Source organism: Corapipo altera, unplaced genomic scaffold (genome assembly GCF_003945725.1).
Source record: "Corapipo altera isolate COAL_440 unplaced genomic scaffold, ASM394572v1 45, whole genome shotgun sequence".
Lineage (NCBI taxonomy): Eukaryota > Metazoa > Chordata > Aves > Passeriformes > Pipridae > Corapipo > Corapipo altera.
In genome coordinates, this window is record NW_020884877.1 from 14,081,071 (window position 1) to 14,097,463 (window position 16,393).

Consider the following 16,393-nt stretch of genomic DNA (forward strand, 5'->3'; position numbering starts at 1 on the left):
GTATTGCCTAGAAACTTTGTTTTTCTCCTATCATTTTTCTGAGCCTGATAGGTAAGAATGTTTGATGGAGGTTGAGCCAGCCATGTGTACGCTGCCTGCAGATAGCTGCTCCAGGCATCTATAATTTGTTTAAAATGATTGGGTGGGGAAATTCTGCAGCAATCTTGTGAGAATGTGTGTTGCCTTGGAGGTAATGTACTAGTGCACTAGAGTAGTAGGTTTATTGTTCCTGGCGCTGATGGTAAGTTGAGTGTGTCATCAGGCTGCTGACTTGTATGCCCATCTGAGAAGAAAATGTACTCCTGTAAGCCTGGAAAGAAAGTTATCAGCTCAGTAGGAAAGAATTCCACTGTGGAAAGGTGAGCAAAGAGTAGAAGACATTAGTAAATGAGCAGCATGTATTGACAGAGATGATGAATGCATTCTGTAAAATGTCATACTAAAATGAAAGGCTTTAAAAGTGATTTGCTGTTTGCCCCCTGCAGAATAGCTCTGTTGGAAATTTGAAACATGTGTAGTTTATCTTAATTTAGAAATGTTACTAGGTTTCTGAGGGAGATAAACACGGGCAAACCCAGCATCTGTACCTTAACGTTACCTGTTTTCTTTGTTGTCAATGCTTTGGTACTACTGTGGGGAAAAAAAATAATTAAAAATTAAACATTTCTTCATAATTCAGAGTGGTGAAAATGGAGGTGATGATCACATTATGTATTATTTCTGAAATGTGATTGTCTGTTTGCTGCTTCTCATCACACAAGTTGTTAGCTGTGGTGATGGCTATTTCCTTTAGTATAAGAGAATAGCCAGCAAAATTGGATTAAAAAGGTATTCTTGATACATTGTGAAGAAAGCACCCATGCTCTTGGGTAGACACAGTAAATTTTAGCACCTGTTGAGAGGTGTTTGAGAATCTCAGATGGCTTTGGAAGATTGTGTTTAGTGTTTCTGTGGTTTTAACTGTGAGTGTGGTGTGGCACTGGCACAGGTTGCCCAGAGAAGCTGTGGCTACCCCATGCCTGGAGGTGCTCAAGGCCAGGCTGGACGGGGCTTTGAGCAATGTGATCTAGTGAAAGGTGTCCTGGTGGAGGGGGTGGAACTAGGTAATCTTTAAGGTCCCTTCCAACCTAAACCATTCTATGACTGTTCAGAACAAGTACACAATTTTGTCTCTGTACTCCAAGTGTTTCATAAACAAAGCCAACATGGAATTAATTAAGCATTAGATACAAGAGCATATCTTTAAACCCAGACTACTATAGTACGTGCAGTACACGTTACTGGGTGTGAATGCCTGTGGAAGAGAAATGGATAAGGCACCAAAATTTTCAGAGAAGCAACAGGCTAATTTGGAGACCATTTATTAAAGCTAGTTAGCCACTTCTGGAATTCTTCAAGTACTAGTACGCTCAACTGTTGAATATAAATTTATTAATTTAACTTATTTTTATGTGCTGAAGCATCTTGACTTGTGAGATGTTGATGACTAGTTATAAATGTTTTTATGAAGATAATAGTTTAAGATTCTTGGTTGTTTAGTACACAATTAAATGCTGGAGTGAGAGTTGTGAAAACACTAGGGGCTTGAGTCTCATTAAAAGTAAGTGAAAGGTCTATCTCTATGAACATGGATGGATAAGAAAAGAAATGTTTTAAGAAAAAAGACCATTTTTTTTTTAACCTTTGTTTAAGGTTAAAAGAAGCAATTATCAGAAACAAGTGATTTAAATGATTTAAATTCTCTGGCTGCTTCAGCACATTCTTTCCTAAGTTTTCATTAGGGGAATTTGGTGTTTATTAGAAATCAGTTTATACAGACATGTAGGTAGTTGCTGCTTGGCACCCTATTTGTACATTAGTAGCCAAGCCAACAGACCCAGTGAAGGAGGCCTGTCTTCTTCACTGCCCACAGTTCAGTGCTGTTTTGCAGAGTCCACAGTGAGCTGCACTGACCTGATTGTGTTTGTAGTACATGCAGACTCCAGGTAACTTGGTCAGAAGCTCCAGTGAATTAGTGGCAGATGGGGAATTTGAATTTACAGATCTTGGTTTGTTGATAAATAAAATAGTTTAACACTGTGTATTTGGTACTTTATCTCTCTTTTTCTTAACCCTCACCTTGCACATTGATACTGGTGAGTAGGTATGAGTGGACAGTTACAAGTACTCAGAATAGTTTTTTAGGTTTCTTGTTTACTCTAACAGCTCCTTTTGCCTACCTTGCAGTGGAAACTGGTTTTGTTTGTAGGTTTTTGACTATATTCTGTGTTTGACCTTTAAGTAAGGGTTATATTACAGTTAAACTACTAGCCAAAGTCTGCCCTTTGAATATGTAATCTCAGTCTAACTGCAAAGCAGATAATCTAGCCAAGGAATCCTACTTTGTATGTGCCTCTACTGAGACACATATATTCTGGACATTTACCTTCCTTTTCTCACTGAAAACATAAAACCATATGTAGTTTGCCTAGATTTGATCTAGAACTAGTAGAAAGGCTATTGAATTGAAACAATGAGTGAATCAAGTAGTCTTTTAACACAGAGAAAACAGTGGATTTGCTCCAAACAAATAGCTCTTGATAGAGTTATCAGATGATAATTAAATATCTTGTTGCATTTGGTCTTTTAGCATAACTGTTTAAACATATAAAAGATGTGGTTTCAGCTAAAATATTTTGTACTTTGCTTTAAATTTAAGCTGTATACCACATTTTATTTTGGTTGTCATCAGGTTCTGGGTTGATAAAAACAAACCATTTCAGGTACTATGAGGTAAATTTTGAAAAGTGTTCATATGATATGGGTAGATGTCCAGTTATACAGTTTATGTGGTTGGATAATCTGCACAAAAAGCAGGCTTGTTTGCAGCATGGCAATGCTGTGTATGAATAATGCACACCGTTTTTCAGATGAGGTTTTTGACTAAATTCAGATAATATGTTTAGCATTGGGATTTCAGTTGTACAGTATACATGTGGAGAATTCCATAATCTAAAATAGCGTTTTTTTTCTTCATTTAAAAGAGGACATCTCTATCTTCACTTATCTTAAAACATTTTAATAACTGAGACTATCAATTATGTTTTATAGGATTTGATTTTTGTGCTAAGGCCTTATCAAAAGCATCTAATAACGTGCTTTCCGCTGAGTTAATGATACGTTTTAGATGTCATTTCTTATACCTATCTTCAATAGCCATATTCAGACAGTGTGATTGTAATAATGAAGTTTCAATCAAACCATACTTAGTATGACAAATATTGCCTGAGACTGTAATGCAGGTATTCGTGCTCTTGATAAAGGGCCTAATTTGACTCCTGGCAGAGACAGAGAACCACTATTGATTTTTATATCAGAATGCAAAATAGCTCTTATTTGTCATGTATGAGAGAAATTGCTTCTTAATTAAAACGAAATAAAACACTCATTCCAAGGTTTTATGCAGTAATACAAAAAGTATCACGTTGTGTCTCAAATATATTCTTATAGGTCTGTAAAGGTTCAGTTAGCAATTATTCTTAACAAGCTAAAACACTTCTTAAACAGCTGCTGAAATCATCATTTGTTTGTATCCTTCCTGGAATGTTTGTAGATTTATTGTACTCCGAGGCTCACTTGTTGTTTTTCCCTCCCCCAAAGCAAATGTCAAAGAAATATTTGAACAAACTCTTACTCATCTTCAAATCCCCTTCAACTGGGACTGTGAGTTCATTCGACTGCATTTTGGACATAACAGGAAGAAGCATCTTAACTATTCAGAGTTCACTCAGTTTCTTCAGGTCAGTTATTAACCTTCTTCGAAAGTAGAACTGAAACTCATTTCACTTCTATTAATACACTAATACCATTATAAATTTTGAGCTTATTCTGGTAGCGGTAATCCTTATCTGATACTAATCCTGACAGTTATGATGAACTGTTATTTCTCCATTGTGAGCAGCATGTACTCATTGTGCTTTAATTTGCATACCATACTTTCAAAGAATAGGACTAAACATACTGTTTACGGAATTAACAATTTTACTGATTGTTGTTACACTGGATTGAGGGTCTACTTTTTCTGTCACAGGAGTTTAATAGCAAAATTAACCTCTACCAGAGAAACTTAGCATCCTTAATATAGCTAGTTGTTATCAACCATATAACTTCCCATATAGAGGTTTTAGCTTCTGTAACATTTCTTTTAGTTTTATAAATGTTATCCTAATACTTTTCTTCACTCACTGGCTTGCATGCTACCGCACATATATTGGGAGTTAAGTCTTAAATGCAGCCAACTTTGCAGGAGGTAAATCTGATTTCCTGAGATGTTGCTGAAACATCCTCTAGGAATTGGGCTTTAAAGGATTTCACTTGTTGAACTGCACCTTGTGCTAAGCCAAAAAGTTAACAGTTAAAACATTATGAATTGAACATTATACTAGAAAGAAATAAAGGAAGTTGTCAGTTATAAAGGATAGAGAAAGAGGAAAGTAGGAGGAATGTGCATTATAATTCGTGGAAGAGGAGTTGACGGAATTGTAGGTAATTGCACTGAATTCCATAAATTAACATACAATGATCACCTCATGATATAATTTTCTGTCTAGTAGACATGAAGAAAAATAGATCATGCACTTCCAGAGCTGGTCCTTGGTACAAAAAAAGTTTTGTATGTACTGTCTTAAAAGTAAGGGGTGATAATGTGCTTTGACATCTGCAATTATTGTCCAGGATAAAAATAGGTATCACAGAATAGTTTGGGTTGGAAGGGGCCTTTAAAGGTCATCTAGTCCACCCCCGCCTGCAATGTGCAGGGACATCGTCAACTAGATCAGGTTGCACATAGCTCTGTTCAACCTGACCTTGAGTGTTTCTAGGAATGAGGCACCTACCACCTCTCTGGGCAACTTGTTCCAGTGTTTCACCCTCATCATAGAGAACGTCATCCTTATTTCTGATCTGAATCTACCCTTTTTTTAGTTTAAAACCATTACCCCTTGCCCTACCACAATGAGCCCTAAGAAGTGTGCCCCCATCTTTCTTATAAGCCCTCTTTTAAGTATTGAAAGGCCATAGAAAGATCTTCCAGGATCCTTCTGTTTTCATCTGTCCAGGCTGAACAGTCCCAGCTCTCTCAGCCCTTTCTCATAGGGTAGGTGCTCCAGCCCTCTGTCATTTTTGTGGCCCTCTGCTGGACCTGCTCCAGCAAGTCCATGTCTTTCCTATACTGAGATGTGTCTTGATCTAGAGCAGACTCTAGAAAAACATACCTAACTGGAGGAACTGAAGTCTATATTGAGATACTGGAGTTTGGCACAGTTCTTTCAAGGCTGCAGTATAACTTGATACTTTGAAGTAACAAACTGTGTCCCATGTTTGACACTACATATTTTAAGTGATCCCAGGCACAAATCTGGGACATGAGTGCAGAAATGAGCCCCCAGATTATTAGTGAGAAGAACCCTTTTGTTGGGAACTCAGAGCAAAGTGATAAATATCTGTTCTGGTTTTATGTTTATTGTTCCAAGATACTGCCATGTAAGATAAAGTAACCTCTTACTGTCATCATATAATAAAAACCCTTAGCAGAGAAGGCTAGTATGGGTTGCAGTAGTTTCAGTATGTACACAAATTGGATATTGTTATCCCTTCTTTTAGATCAGGTGGTTTTTCTCATTTGGTTTAATGGCATCTTTTGGGGTTTGGGACTTGGATCAGAGCACATTTGTTGCACCTTGATCTAGAAAACCTTGATGATGAGTTTATGAATAGAGTTGAGAAATTACTGCAAAGGTGATATAAGCCAGATGGTTTGCCCTCTTCTTGCTGTCTGTCAGAACATGGTTATTATTTTAGCAGCTTCTAGAGATCTGAATGACAGCTGAATGTGCATTTATTGTTTGCTTGAATAGAAGGAAACAACTTTTTCTGGACATAGAATTTACAACCATCATTATTATCTTGAGGTTAGGTTACCACAGTGTGCTTTATATGAAGGTTTTTACAGTTGGTATAGGAGTTTTAAATTGCCTGAAATGAATGACTATTTCTGACATTATGGAAGATAGCTGTTTGGGGCAATCTAAATCTATATTATATAATTTTCACTGTCCTCCTGTTTATTTTCAAGTACTTTTCAATGAGTTAGTTTATAATAGCCCAGTCATATCTCATCTTGGATGTGTAAGAGATCAGCTCACTTTGAGTCTTTAAGATCAATACCAGAAGTTTCTCTAGCAGTATTTAATAAAGAAATAGATAGCAGACAGGAGAAGGGTATATGAAGTTTATTTTTCAAGTCATTTAATGAAAGTGCGTGTTTCCTTACAGTTGAATTGAGGCTTTTCTTTGAGAGAGGAATGATCTGTGGATAGAATCAGTGTGCAGACTTCTTGTTTTAGTTGAGCTAGTCTTGAAGTTTAAACTGTAGTTGTGCTGTGGTCTGTGTGCACAGACCTGTTGGAGCATAAGATTGTGAAATTAGCTAAAGTTTTGTGAACAGTGAGTTACAGAATTTGTTTCTAATCTGCTGTCTCTGAATATTCATTCTAGGAGCTGCAGTCAGAACATGCAAGACAAGCCTTTGCTCTGAAGGACAAAAACAAAACTGGTCTGATAACTGGGCTGGACTTCAATGAGATCATGGTTACCATTCGCTCACATATGCTAACTCCATTTGTGGAAGAAAATTTAGTTTCTGTAAGTGTAAAAAAAAAGGCCTTGAGTTCAGCAGTTTTTAGCTGTTATGCTTTAAGATGGTCCTGCTTCTCCCACTTTGTCGTCTACCTACTTGTCACTGCCTTGGTGCTAGAGATTAAGCTTCATAATAGAGTGGTCAGGGTGAAACATGGCAGCATTCCTTGGCTGCAGTAGTGAAAAGGTTGCCAGTCTGGTTTACATGTTTGAAGTGCCATTGGAAGCAGTTTGAGTTAGTCTACTGTACTTTCCACTAGAGCAGGGCAGACTTTGCTTGGCAAAGAAAGAATTGCAGAATTGTAGAACCATTTAGGTTGGAAGAAACCCTTAAAATCACCAAGTCCCATGGAAGTAATTTAGAACAAAAGGATTCAATTTTTATATTTGAATATATGACAAATCTCAGGAACTGGAGACTACTTACGGTTTTGTCCTTTTATATACTCTTGCACTCTTTTCTTTTTCAGATCAGAATTTGGAAAATCAGTATGTAGATTCTAGAGGTAGACTGGTTATGACTGTGATAGTTTGGCAAGATCTGTAGGTAAAGTAATGACATACAAGTTATAAACTTAAATAGCATGAAAATTATATAAGAATGAAATTTAGATAAAAGATAAAATGATTACTTTTATCTTATTATCTTACCTATAAATCTTGCCTTGCCTTACTAATAAGGCATATTGTCTTCCATAGAATGTAGAGTATCTACTCATTTTAGACTTTGAAGTAGATGGTCATTGATGTATGTGATGCAGCAGTCAGTTAGTACCTTTATCTGAAGTAGCATTTGCATGCATTTTTCTTGTAGAAAATTACTCAGTGACACATTTAGTGTGTCTATCAGATATATTGAACAATAATCTACTTACGTGATTATTTCCTAATCATTTCCTGATGTTCAATTTTTACTACAAAAATAGTATCCTGTCTAATAATTCTCCTCTCATGTTTCCATTAAAAATATCTTGAAATTACAGGAATAGAAGGATAACTTTAATTCTTTCATAATTTGCTCAAATGGATGTTTCTATAATTTGTAATTAGATGTTGTAGAAGGGCTTAAGGCACTTAACTGCATTCATTTCATTTTTAAAGGTAGCTGGTGGAACTGTTTCTCATCAGGTCAGCTTCTCCTTTTTCAATGCATTTAATGCCCTTTTGAATAACATGGATCTTGTTAGGAAGATATACAGTAATATAGCAGGTACAAGAAGAGATATTGAAGTCACAAAAGGTAAAGTATATTTCCTACATTTTATTAATTTTTTAGTTCTGTCAATTTTGTAATCTGGTGATGGTTAAGGCAAGTCAGAAGCTGCAATGGTATGCAAGGTTAGGGCTTCTGTAAAAGTGGTTTTTTAACCGTGAGTGATTTTCATCCTCATAGGTTAGTAAGTATTTTCAGTTAGCTCATTAAAGAGAAGATTCTGGCAGAAGTTGTGTTGCCCTTATTAGTTTGAATGGGTAACTGCAAGTCAGTATATTATTATATATATCTCACTGAAAGAGGTGCCTTGTTGCTTAGAGATAGAAAGATCCTGGAGAATGTGGTAAAATGGATTAAGTTTTAAGATCCATCATGAGTAATCTCTGCGTTGTTTTAGCTCTAGTTACTTTATTTATTATTAAATCTTTTTTTAGAGAAATTGTATGAGTTTATAACCTCATAAGTGCTTACTTGCCTGAGTGTTTTTATGTACAGTTTATGTCTGTTAGTACATGGCAAATCCCTGTGCATGGGAAAGGTTGCCATATCTAAGTCTCGCCACAGGCACGAGCGGATTGCTTCTGTAGTCATTTTATGGTAGATTTTATCACCAATTTTATTACCTGTATGGATGACACCAGTCAAATCATTGTGTGGTAAAAACATGCCAAATTATTTTTTTTCTTTTTCCTCTTTGTTTGGCTTATATTCCTGTGCTCTGCATAGGAAAGCATAAAATTCCTGTTTTCATCCTCCAAATTGTGCTAACAAATTGCCTAGCAATGTTTTTTGGTACAGATGCATAAATACATCTTGTTTGGGTTTGTGCTGAGAGAAGAGGCTGCTGTGTTTTCACTGCTCAGACTTGTTAATTTGGCTGGATGAATACCCAAACTTGGAGTCATTCAGAACTAGAAGAGGAAGAAGTCTGGACAGGATGGCAGTAGATGAGTCAGTTGCCCTTAATGCTGTAAATAATGGACCATTATTCTATCCTGTTCTGTTTTGCAGAACTTTAGAAGCAAGAATCACAAATTGTGGGGGTCATTTTATTAAGCTTTCTCATATGAGGAGTTTTGCTGTTTTTGATGAATTCTTACCATAAATCAGAGTTGCAGAGTCAGATTTGCTCTGTTGCAAAGGCCTGTTTCAGGATAGATGTTTTCCTAAAGATATCTTTCCCCTTTGCATTATGGATTTTGCTTCTTGGTGATAGACTTCATTTTTATGATATTAAAGTTATTTGTGACCATTTAAAGAGGAAGTGTGACAAATAACCCAGTTGTTGTATTTCTATTTCCCTTTTAAATCCAGAGGAATTTACCCACTCTGCAATCCACTTTGGACAAGTTACACCAATGGAAATAGATATTCTCTACCAACTTACAGATTTATACAGTGTTACCGGGTAACATAATGATTATTTTATCATTTTGCAATCATTATTTTTCTGTTTTCTGTGTGAAAACTACTTAGTTTTGTCTTAATCTTAAAAAGTGTTATGTTTCATTGTATTTCGTTACAGTAATTTGTTCAATGTAAACTGATTTTGGTGTGTGCAGGGGTTTTGTAAATGGATTGTGTATATGAAGTACAGTTATTAATTGTTCTATTATAGATATACATATGAAATAGCAAAACAGTATAAAAACAGTACTGCCAAAAGGCTGCAATGCACTGGTTGATGTTTTGCATGGATCTTTAATGCAAACGAGATCTTAGGTAGAAATAGCTAGAAATAGTTTAACTTGTGTATTATATTCCTTATTACTGGTAATCAAGAACTCGCTTCTGAATAACCCAAGCTCCCTTCATCTCCAAGCATTCTTTATTGCAGTGTAGCAGAGTTCTTAGGTGTGCATTTAAATATGACAGTCTTTTTTTAAACTCAGATGTACTCTCTGGGGGGGTGGCCAGGAATACTGTATTGAATATGTTTGATGTTTTATCTGACCGTAATTTGCTTTTCTCTGCCGTGTGTAAAGGCGTTTAACTTTGGCAGATATTGAGAGAATAGCACCACTGGCTGAAGGTGCATTACCTTACAACCTGGCAGAACTCCAGAGGCAGGTGGGTAGAAGAATAGAATTGTTGAAATTATGGGAATGTTTGCATGTACTTGCAAATGAAAAATAAGATTAATACACTTTTCACAGATTCCTAACAAGTGAAACATGCTGTGTGTATTGCTGTGAGGATAGAAACAGGGCAGACTATCAGACACTGTATGTGTCTAAACAGGGTATTAGATGTCATATTGAAGAATGGCCAGTTTAAGTACAAGCATGTATAGATACTTGGATTCCTTACCAAAAATACATTTGTTTGGTCCTGAAAAGGCTTTTCACAGGACACATCCCTCCATGAATTTCTCCAATACGAGTCCTTCCCATAGGCTGCAGTTCTTCATGAACTGCTCCAGTGTGGGTCCCTTCCATGGGATGCAGTCCTTCAGGAATAGCTCCAGCATGGGTCCCCTGTGGCATCACAGCCTCCTTTGGGCACATCCACCTGTTCCTGTGTGGGGTCCTCCAGGGACTGCAGGGGGATCTCTGCTCCACTGTGGACCTCCATGTGCTACAGAAGGACAGCCTGCCTCACTCTGGTCTTCATCACAGGCTGCAGGGGAATCTCTGCTGTCTGGAGCACATCCTCCCCCTCCTCCTTCACTGACCTTGGTGCCTGCAGAGTTGTTTCTCTGCCATGTTCTCACTCTTCTCTCCAGCTGCCATTGTGCAGGGGTTTTTTTCCCCTTCTTAAATACCTTTTCCCAGAGGTGCTACCACTTCCACTGATGGACTTGGCCTTGGCCAGCAGTGGATCCATCCTGGAGCTCGCTGCCATTGGCTCTGTCTGACATGGGGGAAACTTCTATCAGCTTCTCACAGAAGCCACTCCTGTCCCCCCCACCCCCAGCCTTGCCACACAAACTCAATATAGGTAGTAAAAAATATGAGTATTAAATGCAAAGCTTATAAATGTGGTCTTTTTTGAAAAATTGGATGAAATTATTGGCTTAACCATTCATCTGAAATAATAATTGGAATTTACTTGTTGGCAATTTGATCAAGACAGTAGAAGAGAAGCTCAAATGTATTGGGACTGATGAAAAGGGTAGAAATAAAAGATGAAAAATATCATAGTAGAAAGTTAACCCTTTATTTCACCAGACCTTTACATTCATGTTAGCTAGCTTTGCTTTTATCGTAGTTTCCTTAATAAACATACACATGTATAGCACAGCATAAGAATTCCAGGCTGTGCAGTAGGACGTTGACTATAAATAGTTTCTTACTTCAGTGGCTCTTTTAACAATGGTAAGAACTAAAGATATAGGGCCAAACATTATGCAGGTGTTTAGCTTAAGTTTAGACTTTCCACCACAGTTACTAGATACCATATTGCTCACTTTCGAGAGTATAGCTTTCAAGTTGTGTTAAAAATAAATCTAGATTTTGGGGCTTATCTTCACTATATTTTTTTGTTCAGGAGTCTGAGAGGTTTTCTCTTGCAAGCAGATCTGTCTAATGGTAGTTAAGTTGTGGATTAAATTTTACCTTAACCTTGGATCAGAAGTACTGATGCTATTGAAGCTCTCAACATAATGCTGTCCTGCTAATAGAAATATTCTGTTCTGTTCCATTCCATGCAAGATATATTTTAGGGAAATCCTTTTCCTGAAGCATTTTATGGGAGACTGCTCTCACAGGAGTAAATCAGAGGAAGTTAACTGTTAATAATGTAGAGATAATAATGCTCTCAAGAAAATCCTTGACACGGTTACACATCAGATTCAGAATGGAAGACATCCATACATGTTGAATTACATGGCTGCATAATCATAATATACATAGGCCAGTTGCACATTAGTGGTTATTATGCATAACAAAAAGTAGGATCTGATCTTAAAAGTTTCTGATGTGCAATCTTTGATTTATTTTTTACTGTTAGAACTTCATGAGAAATTGCAATTCCACACTGAGCTGTACGTTCTCGATCAAGACAAGAAAAGACAGTAGTGTTCATCTGAACTGGTGCATTTTGCAAGGATGTCTCCACATCCCCTTTCCCCCAGTAATATACAAAGGGAAGGAGGCTATCTAGGTCTTCACATCTCGTATGAACATATGGCATAGTGCTGGCTAAGTACGCCTTTGCGTACATCTCAGTAGATAAGTATAATTTTTCACCCCGAAGATTCCCAATTTCTTCCAATGTCTAAACAAATGTGTCCCAATTTCTTCCAGTGTCCAACTCACTCTCTTTGAGTCTGTCTTAAGAGTTTATGGAATGCCTATCAAGACATCCAAGGCTCTGATTCCCAAGTGGGCATAGCCTGGCTTGGGCTGGATTCTGCTCCCTGGCCATAACTCACTTGCACATAGGTAGCTGAGCTTCTTAGAATGAACCGCTGAGCAATCACATCTTGCAGCTTAGCATTTGTGACCCCAAATAAATAAATAAAAATTTCACTCATCACTAGAAAAAAATATACTCTTTTCACAGTCTTGAAGTAATACATTATGTTTTCCTCTTACTCTACTTTCTGTGTTAAGACCAGACAGCAGAAAGCAAAGTTCCTTTGATTTATAAGGAACAGTCTTTTATTAGACCTTATCCTAAGTGAACCCTATATTAACTTATTTTACTGTATTGACAAAATGAAAGATACTCCTTCATGAAGAGCAAATACCATCCCACTTAGGTCCAGCTGTCCCTGGAAAACGAAACCAATTCTATAATCACTTTTATGTGATTTAAAAGTTCCTTTGTAAAGAAAAATCTAAATTTTTACATAAAATCACTCTATATAGATTTAGTAGAAATGAAAATTAGCCTGCTTTCAACCATGTTTACTTTATTGTCAGTTTTTTTTCATTGTGTAAGATTTTTTTAAAGCCTAGCAGCTGAATATCCTATGGGGATGACAGCTACAGTAATTTTCTGTTTATAAATATTCATGATTTGAAAGCTATAGCATTAATTACACTCATTTACATATCCATCTGAACACACAAGTAAACTGAAAACTTTGTGAACACTTATTTAATAATATAAAAGTGACATTTCCTTCAGAAAGAATTTGATTTTTAACATTCAGTGATGTATTCATTAAGATTAATGTCTAAATGCAATGATTAGATTTTGATGAGAGCCATGTGAAGCTTAGAAAAAAAGAATAATCTTAAAACAGCTGAAAGGCAGCAGGTGTGCTAAACTAGGAGAAAATTTTTGTGGAAGAACTAGTTCTGCATCTAAGGCTTTTTGAGGTATATTATTGCATGTGTCTTTCATTTACATGAATCAAAAGGTTTGTATCCATATTTTTCAATTTATTTTTATGGGGTTTTTTAATTATTTTTTAATAGGAAATTATAGTAGTTTTGAAATATTGAGGATATTCTTCAAATTTATTACTTCTATTTGCTTGTAAAAGCAGTACATTTGATTTATGCTATTTTTATGCTGGTCCACATGTGCAGTGTTGGTGCTACCTAGAATTTCACTATTCCTCTCTGTTTACGTGTATTGCGGGGGAGGAAAATGCCTTGTGGAGGGAAGTGGTTTCAGCTGTATCTTTATTCTGTGGAAAAATTGTATAAAATATAATTCATGTTTCTTTACAGATAATGATCTCATGTTGATCTCATAGGCTTTTGTCCTACACTGTGTATGTACAGTGTAACTTTATGCAGTAAAGGCAGGTTTTTGCACACCCAGTGTAACCCCAGCCCCATCAGAGTGGGTTGCACTGAGGTCCGTGTTGTTTGCAGGGGGTATTTCACTTTTCAGAGCTTCAGAGTGCTGAACGTACCTTAGATCAGTAGCCTTGGTGAGTTAGCTGGGAGGTGTGCCCGTGGTAATCCTTGTGAAGAATTCCTGGTGTGCCTCAGAGCAAAGCCTCCTGTGGCAGTCTGGGTTCTGTAGACATTCCAGCTGTGCTGTCAGGAGCACATCTGCTAACAATACAGGGTACTTTTAAGAAAAACAGGCTTGTGTTTGGGAATCAAACTTTTGTGTCTGCTTTAATATGGAATTTAACAGTTAATATCTTGGCCCCTTATATGGCCCAGACGAATTATACTGCATAATATAAATAATCATCTTGTTTATGGTTGGAAGAAAATTTGGCCCGTCTTGCATACTTTATAGTACAAGTTTGTGAACACTTACATCTTGTTTATCAGTTACCTTGTTTCTAACAGCCATCTAATAATATGATTATGAGTCTCTGCAGATACTTTCTGTGCAGACTTGTATCTATTTAGAACACTAACAGATTTATAGTAGTATATGTCATTGAAATGAGTGAGGTCAGCATTGTATCTGTAAATTAACAACTGCCTGAAAAAGTCTTGTGGAGAATTCTTTGGGGAATAATTGACTTTCTGCTTCTTTTGAAAACATGAAATGTCATATTTATGCTATGCATTAATGTATATGTAATCTTAAAGTATGTCCTGTGCTGATAGACCCTGTCTGTGAGATACTGAATTCCTTTTGAGATATTTTGAGTCAAAATGGAGTTCCATGCCTTACAAATTCAACGGCAATGGAATGGAAAATAGCAAAGTTGTTTTGAATTTCTGTCTCTTTTTCTTGACCGTAGTTGTTACTAGTGTGCTGGTTTTGACACAACCAGGAATATGAAAGGAAGAATATTTTCTAAAAGGAGTATTTGAAAAATATGGTTCATTCATTAGGTGTAATATAGTAATTATTTTTTTCTTCCTCCTTAACATAAAGCTACCAATTTTTATCAGGTTCTTTCTGTAACATTATAAAAGCCATGTTTTCCCATGCAGATTTTCAAGTTGTTGTTTTTTTTTTCTCCTCACACAGCAATCTTTTGGACAATTAGGCAGACCTGTTTGGCTCCAGATAGCTGAGTCAGCTTACAGGTTCACTTTGGGCTCAATTGCTGGAGGTGAGTAATATTTCTGCTTTCTGTTTTCAAGCTTGGGTTAGTTTAACACTTTCACCAGACTATTTGATCTCATCTGAGGTGCATTTCTTGGTTATACATGTGAAGAATTGGATAATGGAACTGTTTTGATTGTGCTATTCCCTTTCTTTCCTTATCACTTGAGTTTTAGAATCCCTCCACAGTCCTTTGAAACTCTACTCCAGTAACAGATTTCCTTATTTGTAATTCAGATTGATTTCCTTCATTCTACACACCATTTTTATTTAATAGTGTCATCCTTTCTCCTTGAGACTTTTTTCTAGACCTTCGGTGTTGCTCTTTCTTGCTTCCAACATATCTTACCAGCTTATGTATTCTTTGTGTTTAAATAAATGCTGTAGAAAATCATCACAGTAATTACATACTACACTAACAATGATGTTGCAGAAATAATACTCCAAATGCTTTCTTACAGCTGTTGGTGCTACTGCAGTGTATCCCATAGACCTGGTGAAAACTCGTATGCAGAATCAGCGCTCCACAGGTTCAGTCGTAGGAGAGTTGATGTATAAAAACAGCTTTGACTGCTTTAAAAAGGTTTTGCGTTTTGAAGGCTTTTTTGGTCTTTACAGAGGTAAGTGAATAAAAAAAAAGGTGTACATATATCAAGTTGGTAATTTTCTGTCCCCCCTCCCTTTTTTCTAATACCTCAACAGCTAGTTTCCTATGAGAAAATCAGGATACTTGATTTCATGTACAATTTTGCTTTCAATTCAGAGCTCAATATTCATCTTCCATTGAGCACCCTTCATCATAAATAATTGCTGGGAAAAACTGGGCATTTTTTTGTTGTTGTTACTGACTTACTCCTTGCTGCTTAAGTTGTTTAAAGTCCTAATTTTTTGGGTGTAAGTGTTGTGGACCTGATTGTGGACAAATTGAGGATTGCAACTTTTGGCTCGAGTAAAACATTGGGAGTGGATTACTGTCTGAGGAATAAACATCCATTTTACTGCAAATATTTCTTTCTTAAGAGACAAAAGACAGTCATTTTGAAATGTACCTGTAAACTGGATGCCAGATCTTATGCCTCATTCTTTTGCAGGTAGTGGGACTTGTTTTATGATTTTATCCCATGAACAAAAATTGCATCCTGCTGTTGAATTATTTTGCTTTATTAAAATATCAACAGTGGAACTCAGAAAACTGTAATTTAAAAAAAGAATAAAACTCTAAAATACAGGTTAAGAATTCAGTTCCTTATCAGTTAGACTGGAAGTTATCTAATATCTTGTTTTAGCTTAGAATCTGAAAGAGTTTTTATCACATTGGTAAGCTGACTTACATACAGGGTACATGCTTGCCAGTTCTCTGAAATAGATGTTTGGTTGAATCTCTATTTTTAATTGTAATTTCACAGAACTTAATGAAGTTCACAATTTTCTTAAGGGTCAGTAAGGTATTTATTAATTGGCACACCTTTTTTTTTTTGGTTGGAGCAAAGTCACTCACTTCTGTGATGGTCACAGCATTTTGCTTTGTAAAGGACAGTATCTAAGTACATGTGAAAGCCTGTGGGTTCTGGCTAAAGAGTGTTT

General features: G+C 36.4%; 1 protein-coding gene across 3 annotated transcripts in view; it reads left to right on the forward strand.

The window, feature by feature from the left end:
• The window catches only part of SLC25A12 (solute carrier family 25 member 12), a 47,845-nt gene that overhangs the window by 15,166 nt on the left and 16,286 nt on the right, over positions 1–16,393 (forward strand). For all 3 annotated transcript variants that reach the window (XM_027637274.1, XM_027637275.1, XM_027637276.1), the window contains 7 exons: positions 3,640–3,779; positions 6,535–6,681; positions 7,777–7,915; positions 9,203–9,296; positions 9,874–9,958; positions 14,732–14,816; positions 15,271–15,429. In XM_027637274.1, the coding sequence (XP_027493075.1) occupies positions 3,640–3,779; positions 6,535–6,681; positions 7,777–7,915; positions 9,203–9,296; positions 9,874–9,958; positions 14,732–14,816; positions 15,271–15,429 (849 nt within the window). The remainder of the gene's footprint in view (positions 1–3,639; positions 3,780–6,534; positions 6,682–7,776; positions 7,916–9,202; positions 9,297–9,873; positions 9,959–14,731; positions 14,817–15,270; positions 15,430–16,393) is intronic.